The sequence below is a fragment of the Rhinoderma darwinii genome, chromosome 6, assembly GCF_050947455.1.
Source record: "Rhinoderma darwinii isolate aRhiDar2 chromosome 6, aRhiDar2.hap1, whole genome shotgun sequence".
Classification (NCBI taxonomy): Eukaryota; Metazoa; Chordata; class Amphibia; order Anura; family Rhinodermatidae; genus Rhinoderma; species Rhinoderma darwinii.
The window spans coordinates 126,333,446-126,353,137 of record NC_134692.1 but is presented as its reverse complement, the minus strand read 5'-3'; the positions used below and the strand labels follow the sequence as shown (position 1 = coordinate 126,353,137).

General features: G+C 42.9%; 1 protein-coding gene across 2 annotated transcripts in view; it reads left to right on the top strand.

The window, feature by feature from the left end:
- The window catches only part of PRKAR1B (protein kinase cAMP-dependent type I regulatory subunit beta), a 154,912-nt gene that overhangs the window by 112,194 nt on the left and 23,026 nt on the right, over positions 1-19,692 (top strand). For both annotated transcript variants that reach the window (XM_075830278.1, XM_075830279.1), the window contains exons 8-9: positions 11,563-11,623; positions 18,610-18,731. In XM_075830278.1, coding sequence (XP_075686393.1) covers positions 11,563-11,623; positions 18,610-18,731 — 183 coding nt within the window. The remainder of the gene's footprint in view (positions 1-11,562; positions 11,624-18,609; positions 18,732-19,692) is intronic.

The following is a 19,692-nucleotide window of genomic DNA, read 5'->3' as shown; positions in this document are numbered from 1 at the left end:
CCTGTAACCATAGTGTCTGACGGGAAAACACATCAGGTTTCTGTGTATCTAGACTCTGGATCCGCTGCTAATTTCATCCGTAGAGACCTGCTGGATCTTCTGCAATTACCCACCACCCCTCTGGAGAACCCGTTGACAGTTGCTTCAGTGAATGGACTACCTCTGCCAGACCCAGTTATAGCTGTGACCAAGCCGCTGAGGCTCCAAGTGGGAGCCCTTCACTCCGAACTTCTACCTTTCTATGTGCTATCCAAAGCTGTTAATCCTGTGTTGCTGGGTCTGCCTTGGCTCCGACTGCATGCCCCAGTTCAGGACTGGAATTCTGGAGAGGTTCTCCAGTGGGGCCCTGAGTGTCAAGGTCGTTGCCTGGTGCAGATTCAGTCGGCTCAGCCTTCGCTGCCTCGGTCATTGGCAGGATTGCCGAGTCATTATGCAGTATTTTCGGACGTCTTCAGCAAGAGGGAGGCAGAGACATTGCCTCCACATCGGGCATATTACTGTCCTATCGAGCTGATTCTTGGTGCATCCCTTCCCCGTGATAGGGTATATCCTCTCTCCTTGCCAGAGACTATGTCCATGTCTGCCTATTTGAAAGAGAACTTGGAGAGGGGCTTCATACGAAAATCTTCCTCCCCGGCAGGAGCCGGGTTCTTCTTTGCCAAAAAGAAAGATGCCTCTCGTCGTCCTTGTATCGACTACCAAGGTCTCAACCAGATCACGGTGAAGAATAAATATCCAATGCCACTGATCTCTGAACTGTTTGATCGTATATGTGGTGCCAGGATTTTTTCTAAACTAGACCTGCATGGGGCTTACAACCTAGTCCGGATTTGCCAGGGTGATGGATGGAAGACTGCATTTAACACCTGTGATGGACACTATGAGTATCTAGTAATGCCCTTCGGCTTGTGTAATGCTCCCGCGGTCTTCCAGGAGTTTGTGAATGACATTTTCCGTGACCTCCTCTATGTTTGTGTAGTAGTTCTGCTACGGTTAAGGGAGAATCGTCTGTACGCTAAGCTAGAGAAGTGCGTGTTTGACAAAGATGCTCTACCCTTCCTGGGCTACATCGTCTCGAATCGAGGTCCCGAGATGGATCCTGAGAAGGTAAAGTCTGTTCTGGAATGGCCACGTCCGCAAAGCTTGAGGGCCATACAGCGCTTTCTGGGATTTGCTAATTTTTACAGGCAGTTTATTCCAAATTTCTCCTCACTGACTTCTCCCATCTCTAACCTTACTAAGAAGGGTATGAACGCCAAGGTGTGGACCCCCGAGGCAGAGTCCGCATTCAATAGCCTGAAGAGTGCCTTCACGTCAGCCTCTATCCTCCATCATCCAGATGTCTCTCTGCAGTTCTCGTTGGAGGTGGCCGCATCCTCTGTCGGTGCTGGGGCACTCCTGTTCCAGAGAGGTCCCAAGGGCAAGTCAAGGGTATGTCGATATTTTTCTAAGCTCTTCTCTTCCGCAGAACGCAACTATTCGATCGGGGATCGGCAGTTACTGGCCATCAAATTGGCCCTGGAAGAATGGAGACATCTACTAGAGGGCGCAGCTCATCCGATCCTGATTTTTACAGACCACAAGAATCTGACCTACCTCCAGACGGCCCAACGGCTGAACCCTCGTCAGTCCAGGTGGTCACTGTTCTTTACAAGGTTCCAGTTTGAGCTCCATTATCGCCCGGCCGACAAGAATCTGAGGGCCGATGCCTTGTCCAGGTCTTTCGAGGCGGAAGACGCCATAGAGAGTCCACAGAACATTCTTGATCCATCTTGCATTGTCTCTGTCAATCCCCTGCAAGTTGGGGACATTCCCTACAGGGAGGACTTTTGTGCACCTGGCTGATCGTGGAAGAATCCTCCGCTGGGGACACTCCTCTAGACTGGCAGGTCACGCGGGGGTCCGTAAGACCCGGGATCTGATTGCTCGTCATTTCTGGTGGCCCACGCTGCCCAAGGACATTATGGACTTCGTTTCTTCCTGTTCTGTATGTGCAGCCAACAAGGCCACTCACTCCAGACCTGCTGGTCTGCTCCAGCCATTGCCTGTGCCCAATGCTTCCTGCCAGCATATAGCTATGGACTTTATTACGGATCTGCCTCTCTCTGCTGGATACAGTGCTGTGGGTGGTGGTGAACCAATTTTCGAAGATGGCCCACTTCGTTCCTTGACCGGTTTTCCTTCTTCTCCTCAGCTGGCCAAGCTGTTCATCCAGCACATCTTCCGCCTGCATGGCTTGCCGCAGCATATTGTGTCTGATCGGGGGGTTCAGTTTACCTCGAAGTTCTGGAGAGCCCTCTGCGGACTCCTCGGTGTGAAATTGGACTTTTCATCAGCCTACCATCCTCAGTCCAATGGTCAGGTTGAGAGGATCAATCAGATCTTGGAGAACTACCTACGCCACTTAATTTCCAAGCAGCATGATGACTGGATGCAGTTGCTCCCATGGGCAGAATTCTCCTACAATAATCACACCAGCGAGTCTACAAGGAATACACCGTTCTTCATTGTCTACGGCCAGCACCCACGAATTCTTCTCCCGGTTCCCGATTCTTCCGAGGTTCCAGCGGCTGACGCCACCTTTAGAGACTTCCTACAGATCTGGCAGCAAACTCGATCCTCCATCCTGATGGCAGTCGACCGCATGAAACGGAAGGCTGACACAAGGAGAAGAGAACCTCCTCGGTTTCTTCCTGGCACGAGGGTCTGACTGTCTACCAGGAATATCCGACTAAGGGTGCCATCATGCAAATTTTCTCCCAGGTTCCCCGGACCCTTCGAGATCCTGCAGCAGATCAACCCTGTCGCCTATAAGCTTCGGCTGCCTCCTACCCTCAAGATCCCCAACTCCTTCCATGTCTCCCTCTTGAAGCTGTTGGTCCTGAACCGCTACACCAAGACTCCTAGCCTTGTGGTTGCCTCCAGCGGCCCTTCTGACACCTTTGAGGTTCAAGAGATCCTGGACACCAAAAAAGTGAGAGGAAATACCTTTTATTTGGTGGATTGGAGGTGGTTTGGTCCTGAAGAGAGGTCCTGGGAGCCAGAGGAGAACCTCAATGCTCCTGCTCTTCTGAAGAAGTTTCTCTCTCGCTCTGGTCCCAAGAAGAGGGGGCGTAAGAGGGGGGATACTGTAATGTTCGTGGTTGCGGGTCCGTCACCTCCGGTCCCCTCCTGACAGCCGCAGCCACGAGTCGGCAAGCGCTGGCCCAAGCCTCCTCCTCAGGAGACGCCAGCACTCACGTCCACTCACCTCAGCCACTCACACTCGTGCCCACTCTTAAAGGGGCAGCGCGCGCACCGGACCTTTTGACGGACTTTGACCTCTGAGTACCCTGGACTATAAGAGGGGTCCAGCCCCCTGCTTCAATGCCTGAGCGTTGTTGTTGTTCCCTAGCTTGTCTATGTGATGGTCTCCTAGTGTGTTACCTTTTCCTGTACCTGTTCCTGTACCTGTTCCTGTTCCTGTCCCTAGTTTTCCATACCATCCTGGTCGAGCACTGTGCTCTGCCAAAGTCATGTCGTGCTGTATCCACGTCTGACCTGCTTCACCTCGCCTGACGCCTACCTGCTGCCTAGTCCTAGCCGAGCCTGCCTTGCTGCTGTCTGAGCTGCCACATGTACCTATACGAACTATAGACATTCACCGGCGCCCTGTCGGCCAGCTGCCTGACCGCCGAGGCGGTACGGCCTAGTGGCTCCACAGACCCCTCGTGACAAATGAGCGCTCGTCCCCATACATAGCTCCTTGTGAAAGGAGCAAACGAGCGCTGATCAATGAGCTGTCTTGTTGATTGCCGCTCGTTTACACAGCCCATGTTCGGCCATGTAAGACCACCTTAAGGTTGTAAACATAGTCTGGTGCCATACTTATCTTGGGGCTAATGAGATAGGTTAAAATCCAGATCACTCAGGCTTTCCCCATAGATTGTTGGCAAATCCTGTCAAATTCGTCAGCCTGTTAATCTGCAGCATTATATGTCTCAAAAACTATAGGGAAGCAGGACAGGGAACTATAGGGTAGCAGAATCTTGAAAATAACCATGAGCTATTGGGAATACTGGCACCAACTAAATAATCCTCCAAGTACTGGTTAAGGGACTGGTGTTCGTGCAAAGTCCTAAAGAACTTGAAAATCCCAATATCAGAGAGTGGGGAGATAGGAAAAGGACAAGATGGGCGCTAATTGTGTAGTAGTCCCATATAATGAAGGCAATATAGGGTTGAAATATGCTAACATCAGTAGATGTAAAATGAGGATATGTCAAATCTCAAATTGCTGGAAATGATTAGGTCTCGTCTGCAGTGTGCCATAGGATAATTTAAGCCCAATGTAATAGAGACTAGCTCCCTGTTCGTAAACTCCTAAGGCTTCGTTCACATTTGCGTCAGGTCTCCGTTCAGGCGTTCCATCAGAGCTTTCTGTCAGAACGGAACCCTGACTGAAACAAACGTAAATCATAGGCTTCTGTTTGCATCACCATTGATTTCAATGGTGACGGATCCGGGGCAAATGGTTTCCGTTTGTCTCCGTTGTGTAAGGGTTCCGTTGATTTGACGGAAACAATACCGTAGTCGATTGTGCTATTCATTCCGTCAAAAAGACGGAACCCTTACACAACGGGGACAAACGGAAACCATTTTCACCGGATCCGTCACCATTAAAATCACTGATGATGCAAACTGATACCTATGGTTTCCGTTTGTTTCAGTCAGGGTTCCATTCTGACTGAATGCATGAACGGAACCTTGACGCAAATGTAAACAAAGCCTTACGGCCCACTCGTGGTCACGGAGTGTATTCACGGTAATATACAAGACATAATAAAAAGAAACCAGGGCAATATTACAGTACGAAACTGTAACGATGTGAACAGGTTAATGTACTTGCCTTGGAGAAGTTCGGGTTGCACATATCAATCCATTGCTCCAAGTCTGCTACCGAATAGCAGGAACATGGAGATCCGTCTGAATAAAACCCTAGTAAAATATTACAATGGAGAATTTTGATTTGTAATATTTGTTTGCGGCATAAAATTGTTGATTTAGATATATGTCACATGTTGTAAGGCAATCTGTCAAGATCTGTTCTACTTAGCACGATCACAATGTTGTAATAGCCCATGAATATAAGATGCTAAATGATTTGCGTTATAAATAACCTGCAAGTTTTCAAGCCTTGTGGTTGGCACAGCAAATCAGAGCAGGATTATCAGTAGACAGGAGAAGAATTCTGAGACGCTTGAGTCAATTCGGAGCCCCGACTTCTAGCGTGCTCTGAATCTGCAAATAGCAGCAAAAATATGTCACAGGATTACTACATTAAATCCACAGCAAACAAGTAGGCAGTTCACTTGTCATACTCGTCTACCTCTGCTGTTGGCCCCTTCTTGAACCAGGACAGAGGGTCCTATTCATCAACCCGCCATGAAAACTCACCGGTAATCAGAAACCCAACTTCTCTCGGTCTTACCACTGAGCAAAGCTCTTCATGGCCTCATTTTACGCTCAATCACAGCACTGTATGCAGTAAAAATGGTTGTGGGTCTCTCACCACTGATTAGCAGGGGTTTTCACACCCTCAATTCCTCCCGGAAAAATATCTGCATTCCCATTCCTTGTCTGGAAATGCAAAATGTGGTTACACAGGTGGAAATGTAAAAATAATCACACATTTTCAGACTTCACCCACTCATGGAGTTGACCTAATGGTTTATTCATGATTTCAAGGTCAGAAGCTGAATATGGCCACATTATATACTTCATTCTCGAAATGTGGAAACATCTGATATTAGTCTTATCTCTTCAAATTCCGTCCTTGGGTTGGACGTTCGGAGATCTAAGTTCTAGAATTCTGTTCTTCAGACGAAGTTATTATGTGTTATCCTACCCCATGACTCATTTTCCAGTCTTTCCTCATATGGAACCAGAAAGGGTGTATGTACTGGTTTCTTTACATTTTAATTGACTTTCAATACCGTAGTGGTAGAGGTCTAGACTTTCCATCTACAGACTATAATGAGATGCTAATTCCATGCAAATTATAACAAATCGCATCTATTTCTGGATATTCGTGCATATACTCTTTCCTTTGTTTTAAGATGTGTGGTTGGAAAATTACACGTCGTCTTCATGGTCTCACCAATTCGCAATTATTTTCCCAAAAGAGTCGACTTGGAATTTCCAGCTTGCCACATGACTGTTTTGATGGATTTACTATATGGTTACATGGTACGCTTCAAAAGAAGACATAAATTTTGCTATTTCAACCAATTCATATTTCTTTTTTGTTCATTAGTGTTAATTGATTGAGACAAAAATAGTTGGTTCAAACCAAAAATATTAACATTTGACAAGCTTTTTTCTGAATAAACAGGGTGAGGTAAAGGACTGGTCCGCCTCTGGGTATGGGCCTGATTGACTGACACTTGGCAAGGAAAGTTGGATACTTGGTATTTTTTTCTTGGCATCGTTTCTGAAGAGCTTATCCCACATTGCGGCGAAGCTTTGAAGATAATCTAACCTCGCAATCTCTATTTCATAGATACATTCACACTGTGCCATATGACTTGTCCTCATTGCATGGGATTGCTGGCCTAAGCCATATTTAGTACAAGTTCTTCACACTGCATCCTCTAAGAGAGTGCATGTGTTAACACTACAAGTGCTGTGCATTAGAAAAATGGTGAAATGGGGGGGTGTAATTATTTTCTGGCCTGCTGAAACCTTTTAAAAGGGCTGAAATGCTATGTTTACTGTATTTTAATACCTAAAGGATTAAAGTGTAGGAGCTACTTTACTTAAATGGATTGTCCAGGTTAGAAAAACAATTTTTAAATACCCTATGAGGGAATTTTGAGTTAATAGAAGGGGGTCCCCCATTCAGGATCCCATTTATTATCCAAAGCGGAGAGCAGATACAAAAAGGGTCTCTCATTAAGGAGGTCCCGGCTGGTCCATGCATTATACAGACTTTGGGCACTGTGTAATGCTTCATTTCACCTGTAGTGGCGCTGTAGGAGAATTGAATACTTGCTACCAGGTTCCTAAGCAGATTACAGTTGATCGCTGGGGTTCCTGAAGTTCTGCCTCCACCCACATAGAGTGACAGCTTTTCCTGTATGAGTTTATATACAGAGAGAGATTGTCTGTGGGTGGGGGAAGCCGGTCTTACTTTCTGGCAGCAGTTAAACACCTTTTAACATAAAAATACTAAATAAAATCACAGAAAACTATATATTCCTGAGCTCAGCTTCTCAGATAGGATAGCGTAGGAGATCTGACTGAGCAGTTTTAAATATACATGAAATGTTAGCTGATTTTGTTAGGCAGAGAGAAATCTCAAATGTTTGGTGCACATTGGATCCAATTGTTTTTCATCAACAGGGCATATGGATAGGGGTTGTAAAAACCAGACCATTCCTTTAGATAAAAGCCTCACTTCTGATATACATATGAAGAAAACTGGGGCAGAACTCCATTTCATTGACGTAAAGGATCTTCTATTCTCCCATTCAACATTTCGGATCCTAACTAAACCCAAAAATAGTGTGTTAATAAAAATCCCTTTTTTCACAGGAGTTGAGTGCTGCCACAATTTTCCTCATATTAATATCTTTTAAAGGTGTGGTCTGTTTGTTACAACCCCTAAACATATGCCCAATTAGGACTTATGGATATAATAATTGGTGCCCCTTTCCATGACTCTTTTATATTAGCCAGAAAGGAGAGCTTTATTACATTGGGTCCCTTCTGACCATCAACTGACCCAGACTGGACAACCCCTTTAAGTCAGCCTATCTGTACTAAGTTCATTATCTATCATGGTGCTTTCGGTCTCAAGATGAAACACAGGCCAATATACTGTAGTCTGAAAAACCTTGTGTTACATAGCAGTCATTTTGTAAAATCGGCCAATGTTGGCTGGCCACACATTAAGGAATTCCCATTTGGTCGGGAATCGCTGCTCGATGTCCCTCTTGATCTGTGGACTGTTTTAAGCTTCTATTGATTGGATGCAGATCTGTTGTTTGACATGAACAATTTTACAAGACTGCACCAAACAACGACCGGAAAAATCCAAACATCAAATTCTCCAGATATCTTCCTTCTGTTGGCGTCTGTCATTCTCGCTCGTGTTACAAAAAGCCGCCGATTGTTGGCAGAAAATGGTCTAAGAGGAGTTTTTGGCCGATTAAAATCTCTAGTGTATAGTCAAGCTTAATATAGGGGATTATATTTATACATTATATCTTGATACTTCTTAGTATTACTTGATTAATAGTGCAAAATTATTTATTTAACTATTACACCATTACCTTTCTCGTTATTTGCTTTTTTTGGCTTTTCTACTACTTAATGCATCTTTCCATTGTTTTCTTTCTCGTGAGTGTCACCTTCCTGACCAATTAATTCAGCTTTCCAAATCTGAATTGATACATTGAAGCTTTTTTTTTGCCCCGAAGGACTTTTAAGAAGCTTAGTACAGGGGGTCTTGAGAGATCCAGTTGTCTTAAGCCTCTTAAAATCTAAAAGCATTCCTGCCCTATTTATAGTCGGGTCACTTGCCTCCTATGTCCAGACAACAGTGGGGAGTATCAGCACCAATTTTTGCCAAAATAAACACTGCTTGGCTCTGTTCTACAACACAGATTATATGAAGCCTTATTGGGACTGTGTGAAAGATGTCCTAGACTGGTTTTAAAGATAGTCTTGGGCTTATTCTTGCTCCCAGTTCTAATTGGCATCTATAGGGCACATATATAAAAACTGGCATAGACGTATAAAGGAGATGCAGAGAAGAAAATGGTGCACATACTTGTCGTATTGACGGCTTTCCTTATTACTGATGCCCCTTATTACATACAATATTGTATTATAGTTCAATAAATTAGTTTTGCAATTTTTTTTTTTTAATATGGTGCACATCCAATTACATTTCTACAATTTCACTAATGAAATACAACTTTTTGTGGGTAGATTGATCAATGTGTTTACACTCGTTTTCTGGCACTAATTCATTGAAAAATGAGCGGGACATACAGTGAAGGAAATAAGTATTTGATCCCTTGCTGATTTTGTAAGTTTGCCCACTGTCAAAGACATGAACAGTCTAGAATTTTTAGGATAGGTTAATTTTACCAGTGAGAGATAGATTATATATATATAAAAAAAAAGAAAATCACATTGTCAAAATTATATATATTTATTTGCATTGTGCACAGAGAAATAAGTATTTGATCCCTTTGGCAAACAAGACTTAATACTTGGTGGCAAAACCCTTGTTGGCAAGCACAGCGGTCAGACTTTTTTTGTAGTTGATGATGAGGTTTGCACACATGTTAGATGGAATTTTGGCCCACTCCTCTTTGCAGATCATCTGTAAATCATTAAGATTTCGAGGCTGTCGCTTGGCAACTCGGATCTTCAGCTCCCTCCATAAGTTTTCGATGGGATTAAGGTCTGGAGACTGGCTAGGCCACTCCATGACCTTAATGTGCTTCTTTTTGAGCCATTCCTTTGTTGCCTTGGCTGTATGTTTCGGGTCATTGTCGTGCTTTGTTGCCTTGGCTGTATGTTTCGGGTCATTGTCGTGCTGGAAGACCCAGCCACAAGCCATTTTTAATGTCCTGGTGGAGGGAAGGAGGTTGTCACTCACGATTTGACGGTACATGGCTCCATCCATTCTCCCATTGATGCGGTGAAGTAGTCCTGTGCCCTTAGCAGAGAAACACCCCCAAAACATAATGTTTCCACCTCCATGCTTGACAGTGGGGACGGTGTTCTTTGGGTCATAGGCAGCATTTCTCTTCCTCCAAACACGGCGAGTAGAGTTAATGACAAAGAGCTCAATTTTAGTCTCATCTGACCACAGCAGCTTCTCCCAATCACTCTCAGAATCATCCAGATGTTCATTTGCAAACTTCAGACGGGCCTGTACATGTGCCTTCTTGAGCAGGGAGACCTTGCGGGCACTGCAGGATTTTAATCCATTACGGCGTAATGTGTTACCAATGGTTTTCTTGGTGACTGTGGTCCCAGCTGCCTTGAGATCATTAACAAGTTCCCCCCGTGTAGTTTTCGGCTGAGCTCTCACCTTCCTCAGGATCAAGGATACCCCACGAGGTGAGATTTTGCATGGAGCCCCAGATCGATGTCGATTGACAGTCATTTTGTATGTCTTCCATTTTCTTACTATTGCACCAACAGTTGTCTCCTTCTCACCCAGCGTCTTACTTATGGTTTTGTAGCCCATTCCAGCCTTGTGCAGGTCTATGATCTTGTCCCTGACATCCTTAGAAAGCTCTTTGGTCTTGCCCATGTTGTAGAGGTTAGAGTCAGACTGATTAATTGAGTCTGTGGACAGGAGTCTTTTATACAGGTGACCATGTAAGAGCTGTCTTTAATGCAGGCACCAAGTTGAGTTGGAGCGTGTAACTGGTCTGGAGGGGGTTGAACTCTTAATGGTTGGTAGGGGATCAAATACTTATTTCTCTGTGCACAATGCAAATAAATATATATAATTTTGACAATGTGATTTTCTTTTTTTTTAATATAATCTATCTCTCACTGGTAAAATTAACCTAGCCTAAAAATTCTAAACTGTTCATGTCTTTGACAGTGGGCAAACTTACAAAATCAGCAAGGGATCAAATACTTATTTCCTTCACTGTATATGTTACCCAGAGGGTGTCAGAAAATAGCACCCTGTTAATAAATCTTGGCATGCTGCACTTGGAGAGACTGGCACGCCGTTCATGGTGCACCAGTATTAATAAATCTGCTCTAATATGGGAGATTTATTAACAGTGTCATAAGATGCATGAGTTTTGGAGTCAGAAAAATTGGTGAGTATTGCGCCAAATTGAAAAAAAATGGCATTATATATTTGGCACGACTCCGCTAGTCATGTTAGATACACTTTTCCTTATGCCAACTCGTGACTGGTGTACATGTTAAAATGGCGCATGTCTTTTTTTGTAAGTAAACTTTTAAAAAACTTTGGACGTGTCATAGTGACATATCAGAAGTTTTGATCGGTGGCGGACCGAGCACCTAGACCCCCACCAATCACTAAAACAAAGCAGCAAAATCGCTCGAGGGAGTTCTGTGCCGCTTCGTTTCTGATCGACTCATAGACTTTCTACACCGCTCGCTTGGCTTTCTGAGGAAGGCTGATCAGAAACTTAGCAGGACAGCACTCACACGGGCGCTTCTGCCGCTTCGTTTTAGCGATCGGTGGGAGTCTCAGTGCTCGGACGCCCACAGATAATAAACTTCTGATATGTTATTATGACACGTGAAACGTTTTTTTAAAAGTTTAGTTACACTTTAATTATGTTGGCACATTTTATGACTCCTCTTAGCCACGTCCCATCTAGATAGTCATAAAAAGTGTACGTTTTGTGCATGCCATGTGCACCATTTTATTTTAACAATTTACTTAGTAGGTCTTTGGCAATGTATCTTAGTTTTTACTGTATTTACTATATTACTATATCAAAGCACCAGCTCCTGTATTGGAGGCACTTTTGTAATATATTTTCCCTCTATTCGTCATCACAGGGCAGCACACTGAGGAAGCGGAAGATGTATGAAGAATTCCTGAGCAAAGTCTCCATTTTGGGTCAGTAGTCCTCCGTGACGTCACCAGCTGCACGAATCACTTTCAGGCTCTAGGAACACACAAAGCTCAGTTACAACAGACCACACAGGAGCCACATAAACTGGCATGGGGGTCCTGCACGCTAATCATTTTATTGGTTCGTGTAAGCTCACATCTGTTTCTGAGGTTTTTCTTAGTAGCCATCTGATCTGATGCACCAAACCTAACTGAATGTACATGTGTGAGGAGCTCGGGTCTAAATCCTGAGGCTTTAAAGTCGGAGTGGACATAATCCGCAACACTTTATTTGTAGTATGTAGCAAAACTTGTCAGGTGCTTTTCCTACTACATTTTTTATATTATTTTTAACTTATTATTTTATCTTATTTTGGTTTTGTTATTTTATTTTATGTCTTTAAAATAAGTATCAGATGTATTGTTTAATAATATAAATTGCTGAAAGATAGAAAAATAAGCTAAGTAAATAAATAAAATATTTCTAATTATTACCAATAAAATACAAAATAAAATTATTGTTATATTATTAATAATAATTATTATTATTAATAATATTATAACTATATAAAAAGATTATTAATATTTAATTTTATATATATATATATATATATATATATATATATATATATATATATATATATATATATATTAGTAAATATATACATATATATATATATAATTTTTTTTTTTTGTCAAAGAGTTGTTCTCATTTGTCACATTGTTCAGCAACTATGGCCACCATTATAGGTCCTAGGGGGTTGTCATTCAGCTTTTCTGGACTGCTGAATGGCAAACCTGGTTAGTAATGCTTATATATATATGCCCCATACTACCACATAACTAGTTAGATTTGCCATTCAGAGGTCTAGAAAAGCTGAGTGACAATCTTTAAAAGGCATATAGTCAATTATAACGTATTTAAAGACCAGTATATGCTTTCTAGGTCAGCTTCTGCTGAATAAAATTGGTGTTGAAATATTAACATTGCTTTCTCATAGTACTCAGTGGCGGATTAAGAAGACCATGGGCCCTGGGCTGTTACCCAAACTTGGGCCCCCCTTCTCCACCACCACCCTGCCGCGCCGTAACTATTGCTAACACTACCTAAACACTAGTACACAAAGTAGGCACATTATGCACAAAGTACACACAGTACGCACATTATGCACAAAGTACGCACATTATGCACAAAGTACGCACATTATGCACAAAGTACACACAGTACACAAAGTAGGCACATTATGCACAAAGTACGCACATTATGCACAAAGTACGCACAGTACACAAAGTACCACATTATGCACAAAGTACACAAAGTAGGCACATTATGCACAAAGTACGCACAGTACACAAAGTACCACATTATGCACAAAGTACGCAAATTATGCACAAAGTACGCACATTATGCACAAAGTACGCACATTATGCACATTATGCACAAAGTATGCACATTATGCACAAAGTATGCACAGTACACAAAGTACCACATTATGCACAAAGTACGCACATTATGCACAAAGTACGCACATTATGCACAAAGTACGCACATTATGCACAAAGTACGCACATTATGCACAAAGTAGGCACATTATGCACAAAGTATGCACAGTACACAAAGTACGCACATTATGCACAAAGTACGCACATTATGCACAAAGTACGCACATTATGCACAAAGTACGCACAAAGTACGCACATTATGCACAAAGTACGCACAAAGTACGCACATTATGCACAAAGTACGCACAGTACAAAGTACGCACATTATGCACAAAGTACGCACAGTACACAAAGTACACAAAGTAGGCACATTATACACAAAGTATGCATAGTACACAAAGTACACACGAGTATGCACATTATACACTAAGTAGGCACATTATACACGAGTATGCACATTATACACAAAGTACACCTTGTAAACACATGAATATGGACATTAAACATACATGAATATGGACATTAAACATACATGAATATGGACATTAAACACACATGAATATGGATATTAAACACACATGCACTTACCTTTTATGTCTTCACTGCAGCTCTTCTCCTGCTCACAGCACAGAGCCCGCCGACAGTCTCCCCTCCCCCATGTCCCGACAGCTAGCAGCAGAGATCTTTAGAGCAGGGAAGGGGGGCTGGAGGGGGAGCTTCTAAAGCAGCACAGACCACGGCTGCTAAGTAGAAGCAAAGCTCCCCTCGCCTGACAGGTGCGGTCCTGGCACCGGGGCTCCCTCCGGTGCTAGCGACGCCACTGGGCATGAGGGGGTTCGGGCGGTCATAGGCTCCTTGGGCCCCCTGGCAGTCTTGGGCCCCGGGCAACCGCCCGAAACGCCCTAATGATAATCCGCCACTGATAGTACTCTAGTAGAGAGGAAAAGCTGTGTGACTGCTGACCAGACACAGAGTGAGCCTGTGTGTCCAGTGTCCCCTTCCCACCTCTCAGTGATCGACAGCTTTCCCTGTATACCCATCCTATGCTTCTTTCCGATACGATACGATAGCAAAGGTGACCTGACAGATCCACATTAAAGGAGTATTCCAATTTTAGGAAATAAATCTTATACATTGTCTAATTCAATGTTAGAACATTTTCTAATATACTTTGTTTATCAATGCCTTTTGGCTATCAAGATCTCTGCTTGCTTTTATTAAATGGGAACCTTCATTGTTTACTTCCAGAGGTTAAAAATATGGTCATGTGATGATCACACAGGTGAAGAACTCTGATAACTGTAATGTAACGAGCCCTGCGCCTGTGTAAGCATCACATGACCAGGACACATTTTCATTCTCTGAAAGTATACCATAAATATTTCCGTTCAATCACTGTAAGCAGAGATCTTGAGATTTGTAAAGAATTGAAACACAAAGTATATAAGAGAATTTGATAACTTTTCATTGTACAATTAATAATAACCTTGCACCTGGAACCAAGAACCTGCTTCAAAGAGGACTGATCAGCTCTCCTGACATGTCTGTTTTAGTAAGTAATTGTAATCCCCATGAAACATAACATTTCTGGAGCAACTTTTCTTAGAACGCTCTGTTGTGCTGTTCCTCTGTTATTCCTCCAGGAAATGTAGACATCTGGCTGTTACCATTCCATCATCGATATCGGTATCAGGGTGTTTCTTTTCACAGTCTGATATTGTACAATCTGTACAGATAGTGTCAGAAGGAAACACCACATTGACAAGGGGAATGGTAACGGAGAATTGTCCATTTTCATTCCTAAATTTCCAGGAAGTGTAGCAGAGGAACTGCACATCGCAGAGTTCTAAGAAAAGCTGTTTCAAATTTGTTATTCAAAGTATAACTAAACTTTAATAAAACTTTTGACATGTCATAGTGACATGTCAGAAGTTTTGATCAGTGGTGGTCCGAGCACTGAGACCTCATCGATTGTTAAAACAAAGCGGCAGAAGCACTCAAGTGAGCGATGTGCCGCTTTGTTTCTGATCGGCTCTGCTTGCCTTTCCTCGGAAAGCCAAGCGATCTGTGTACGGTCTCAATAGAAAGTCTATCAGTCTGTACACCGCTCACTAGGCTTTACGAAGAAAGTCGAGCATAGACGATCATGAAATGAAGCGGCACAGCACTCACCTGGGCATTTCTGCTGCTTAGTTTTAGCGCTTGGTGGGGGTTCTCAGTGCTTGGACCCCCAGCGATCAAAACTTCTGGCATGTCACTATGACAGGTCAAAAGTTTTATGAAAGTTTAGTTACACTTTAAGCGTTAATTGTCTTTGGTTTTCCAGTGGGGCTCAGTGAAATCTAAGCCTAATATTTATTTGCAACTTGGCCGATCAAGAAACCTAGTAACCCCTTTAATATTATGAAATATATTTACACAGAAAAGTAGATTATATGAACAGAATGTTGTAACTCCCCATGAATTGCCTAAATATAACGTGAAAACGGGAAGCTGCCTGAGCGAAGTCAAGTTAATCCTGTGTTCAGTTCAGTACATTTTTGTGAATATGATTTTCCAAGAAACGTCTACCCTTACTAATATTCGTTTTCATCCTTTACATTTTTGCCTTTTCTGTGTTGCAATGGCCTCTGTCCTAATTATTTTCAATACCCCCTGTGACTCCGCACCCCTCCCCCCTCGCTCACTGATCAATCACCATTAGCCAAAGACAACTACCTGATAAGTGGCAGAGCCCCAGACATTACCACAAAGATCTATTTGCTCCTCGGAAGGATTTGCATTGCTGATTACATTATATTACATGTTACTAAATACGTCAGAGCAAATAGCCGTGGCCGGTTTAACAAAACATCAATGCATCTGCTGCTTAGGAAGCAAACAATTATTCTCCATTCTCCGTCATGCTGGCTGACATGAATAATTCAAAGAATATATTCTTGAACTTCTCAAATGGTTCAAGCAAAAAAAAAATCCCTACAAAAACTTTTCATGTTTTGACTAATGGCTAATAAATCATTATTATGTTCTGCTGCTGGAAGTTGTAAGATAGAACTTTTCTATTACTTGTCTAAACACCAACCAAAATACCAGGACAACGCCAGTCTCCTGGAAATGTCAGAATATGTCTCCACCTTGGTTCAAGAAATTGCACCTGTGTTTATTAAACTATCACTGGAAATTTCCTGGAGAATGTATTTAGTGAGTAATGGCAATATATCATTCATGTACTAGATCGGGCACAGGCATCTCTCGGAATGGGGTGCGAAGGAAAAAACACTCTAGGGGGTGACAAACTAGGCTTTTACCCAGGGCCCCAGTTTCCTAGGGGGCACCAAGGACTGGATCCTAAAAAGGAACCTAAAGGTGATGCCTGTAATCATTTACTACCCAGGACCACTAGAGACTTTACCAATAGCCCCTACACTGGTCTAGACCGCCATGGAATTGAAGGGGTTTTCTTATTATCATAATTGATCACCTATACACAGGATAGGTGATAAATGTCAGATCGGTGGGGGTCTGACCGCTGGAACCACCACCAATCCCAAGAACGGGAGTGTCCTATGTGAATGGAGCGGGACTGTGCATTCTTGTACTTTCTATGGGACTGCTTGAGATAGCGCTCCATTCCCTATGGACTACTTGCCGAAAACAATATGGATGCCTATTTGCTATATATATGATTGTGATGCCAACAAAGGCTCAACATCTAATTGCAAGGATTGTGTCTAGCAAGCGAGGGCGTAAATACCATAGGGGCCCTTGGAGAGAGGAGGCCTGCCCCTGGTATGAAACTTCCCCATTGCTATTAGGTGGTGAGAACCTGTGCAGGACAGGCCATTAATATCTGATCAGTTGGGGTCCGACTCCCGGCACCCCCAACGATCAGCTATTTTGAAGGGGCCGCAGCGCTCGTACGAGTGCTGTTTCCCCTTCATTTCCTTTACTGCTCACACTGTGAATCTCCGACATACTTGTAGCGGAGGTTCACAGTATTACAGCCTTCTCCCATTGAAGTAAAGAAAAAAAGGCTGTAAAAAAAGCTCAGCCTTATTCACTTAAATGGAATAAAGCTGCAATACCAGACACAACCCATGGAGAAGAGTGTCGCTGTTTCTGAAAATAAGTCCCTTTATTTTCTAATCTCATACAACTCATCTAAATCATATCTTCTGTTCATCTATAGCTACATACTAGAATGTGCCCAGGTAATTCCCAAAAGATCGATGTAATTAATGTTGTTGATTTAAGTGCATGTGACTGGGTTTTGGGTATCTTATGGCCATGAATGTCTAGGCAATACCCTGGGTTGCTTAGTGTGGATCCTGTACCTAGTTAGGCCAAATATAAAGAGTGGGGTAACTTAAAGGGGTTGTCCAGTTACAGCAAATTAATGTTGTCTGTTTGTATAACTTAAAGTCATACAATTTTCCAATATAGTTTCTGTATTGATTCATCATGGATTTCAAGATCTCTGCTTGTTGTTATTCAGTAGGAACATATGTTGCTGTCCATGGTCATGTGATGGACACAGGTGCACGGCTCGTTACAGTATGTGTATCAGAGCTGCGTCTTCTAACGATCCCAGCACCTGTGTGTCCATCACATGACCATTGACAACAATAGATCCGCTGGAAGTAAACAATGAAGGTTCCTACTGAATAACAACAAGCAGAGATCTTCAAAACTGTGAGGAATTAATACAGAAAACATATTGGAAAATTGTACAGCTTAATTGTACAAAAAATAACATTCATTTGCTGAAACCGGACAACCCCTTTAACGTCTCTTGCAGAATGTCTTGCATATTCCCATGGTCAAACAATATTTACCAAATCTCAAAACAAGTAAGAGGTGATAATTAACTTATAATTTCCCCGAACAGCTGCAGGAGTGAAAGGGAAACTCCTTATAAAATCGTATTAAGTATGGAAAATGGACTGTCTTGCAGCAAAAATGTTCGTCTTCAAAACTGTTGAAAGTGTGCCAAGGACAACTACTCTACTGAAAATGTTCTGATATGTTTAACATTTGCCAAGTCCCGATACATTAATATACTTTTAGTATAGTAGCACTTTTTAGAAGAACCTTATTGCCACGAAAGTATTAACGGCACATAAGATCGCCATGAAGCCCAGGCCCTATATTTCTATTTTAGGTTCTCCTCCGCAAGAGGACTTTTTTCTACCTAACATTTACTTATTACTACAGGGCAAATACTTTGCTTTAGTTATCTTGTACTGATCTTGAGTTACATCATGTTCTGTTCTCCAGTCACTTTTAAAGCTGCATTTAAAATTTGGCTGCTCGATGTATAATCACTGTGTGAGCTGACAGACTTGATCTTTTAGCGCAGTCGTCTCCAAACTCTGGCTACAACTACAACTCCCAGCATGTCATAACAATCACAAGACCACTGCTGTAATCAATTGCACTCTATTGATACCTTGATTCTCCTGTATCTGTTCTGTAAAGGGTTCATTGAACTTGATGCTTTCTCCTGTATTCCTATAGTCATCCTTGTTTCTTACATACTTTCCTTGCAGAATCCCTCGATAAATGGGAGCGTCTGACTGTGGCCGATGCACTGGAACCGGTTCAGTTTGAAGATGGAGAAAAAATAGTGGTTCAGGGAGAGCCCGGGGATGACTTCTTCATCATTACTGAGGTCAGTGTACACATAATGTGGGGGGAATTTATCAACTGCTCTACACCAATTTTCTGGCGTAGAAAACTCGCAAAAGGCCCAAAACTTGCAATTTGCGTGGGAAATTTGGAATTTTTGGCATTTCACATCACCCTCGACACTTTTGGAAAAAGGTAGCATGGCTTATCAAAAGAGGGCAAAGCCACTGTGGCCTGACAAATTTATTTTAATTTATGCCATAAAACTGTGGTAAATTAAAGTGGATATCTACACCAGTTCCTAACTGGCGTAGATTTCACTCTGTGTGCCATAGCAGGGTATAAGCCAGTGCCGAGCCCCGTACCTTGTCCTCTACACTGTTTAGACTACCCCCCTCCATTTGCTTATCCCTATTGGACAATAAAAAAAAAATGTATACCCACCTCCTCGCTCTTCTTCGCTTCTCCTGGTCTCCTCAGGCTCCCTCAGCATGTTGTGGCTCATACAAGGTCCCGAGATCGGACAGCATCAGGAAGTTGTATGTGACACAGCACTCAGGACATTTGTATGTGACCTCTAATGGCGTTATCTAAGTAGGCTGCCAGGTCTTTACCCTTCAAACCCCATATGGGGATCTGGACTTCGCTGCGGGGACACTACCAGGTCCCTTCCTCTTGAGGTGGTCCCGGTGTGAGTAGCAGCTGGCCCAGCAGACAGTGGTGTAGTACACCGAGGGTACAGGCACTGGCAAATTATACCTTGGAAGACAGGTGTGGATCTGAAGTCACAGTTCGTAACAGGTACTAAGCCATAGACTCGTCTCCGGTTGCAGGAGATAGACTGGTAGCGAGTTACGTGATGCCGACTGGTAGCGGGTAGCAGGATAGGGACTGGAAGTAGATGGCAGGATGCAGACTGGTAGCAGGTAACAGAATATGGACTGGTAGCAGGATGCAGACTGGTAGCGGGTAGCTGGATACAGACTGATAGCAGGTAGCGAGGT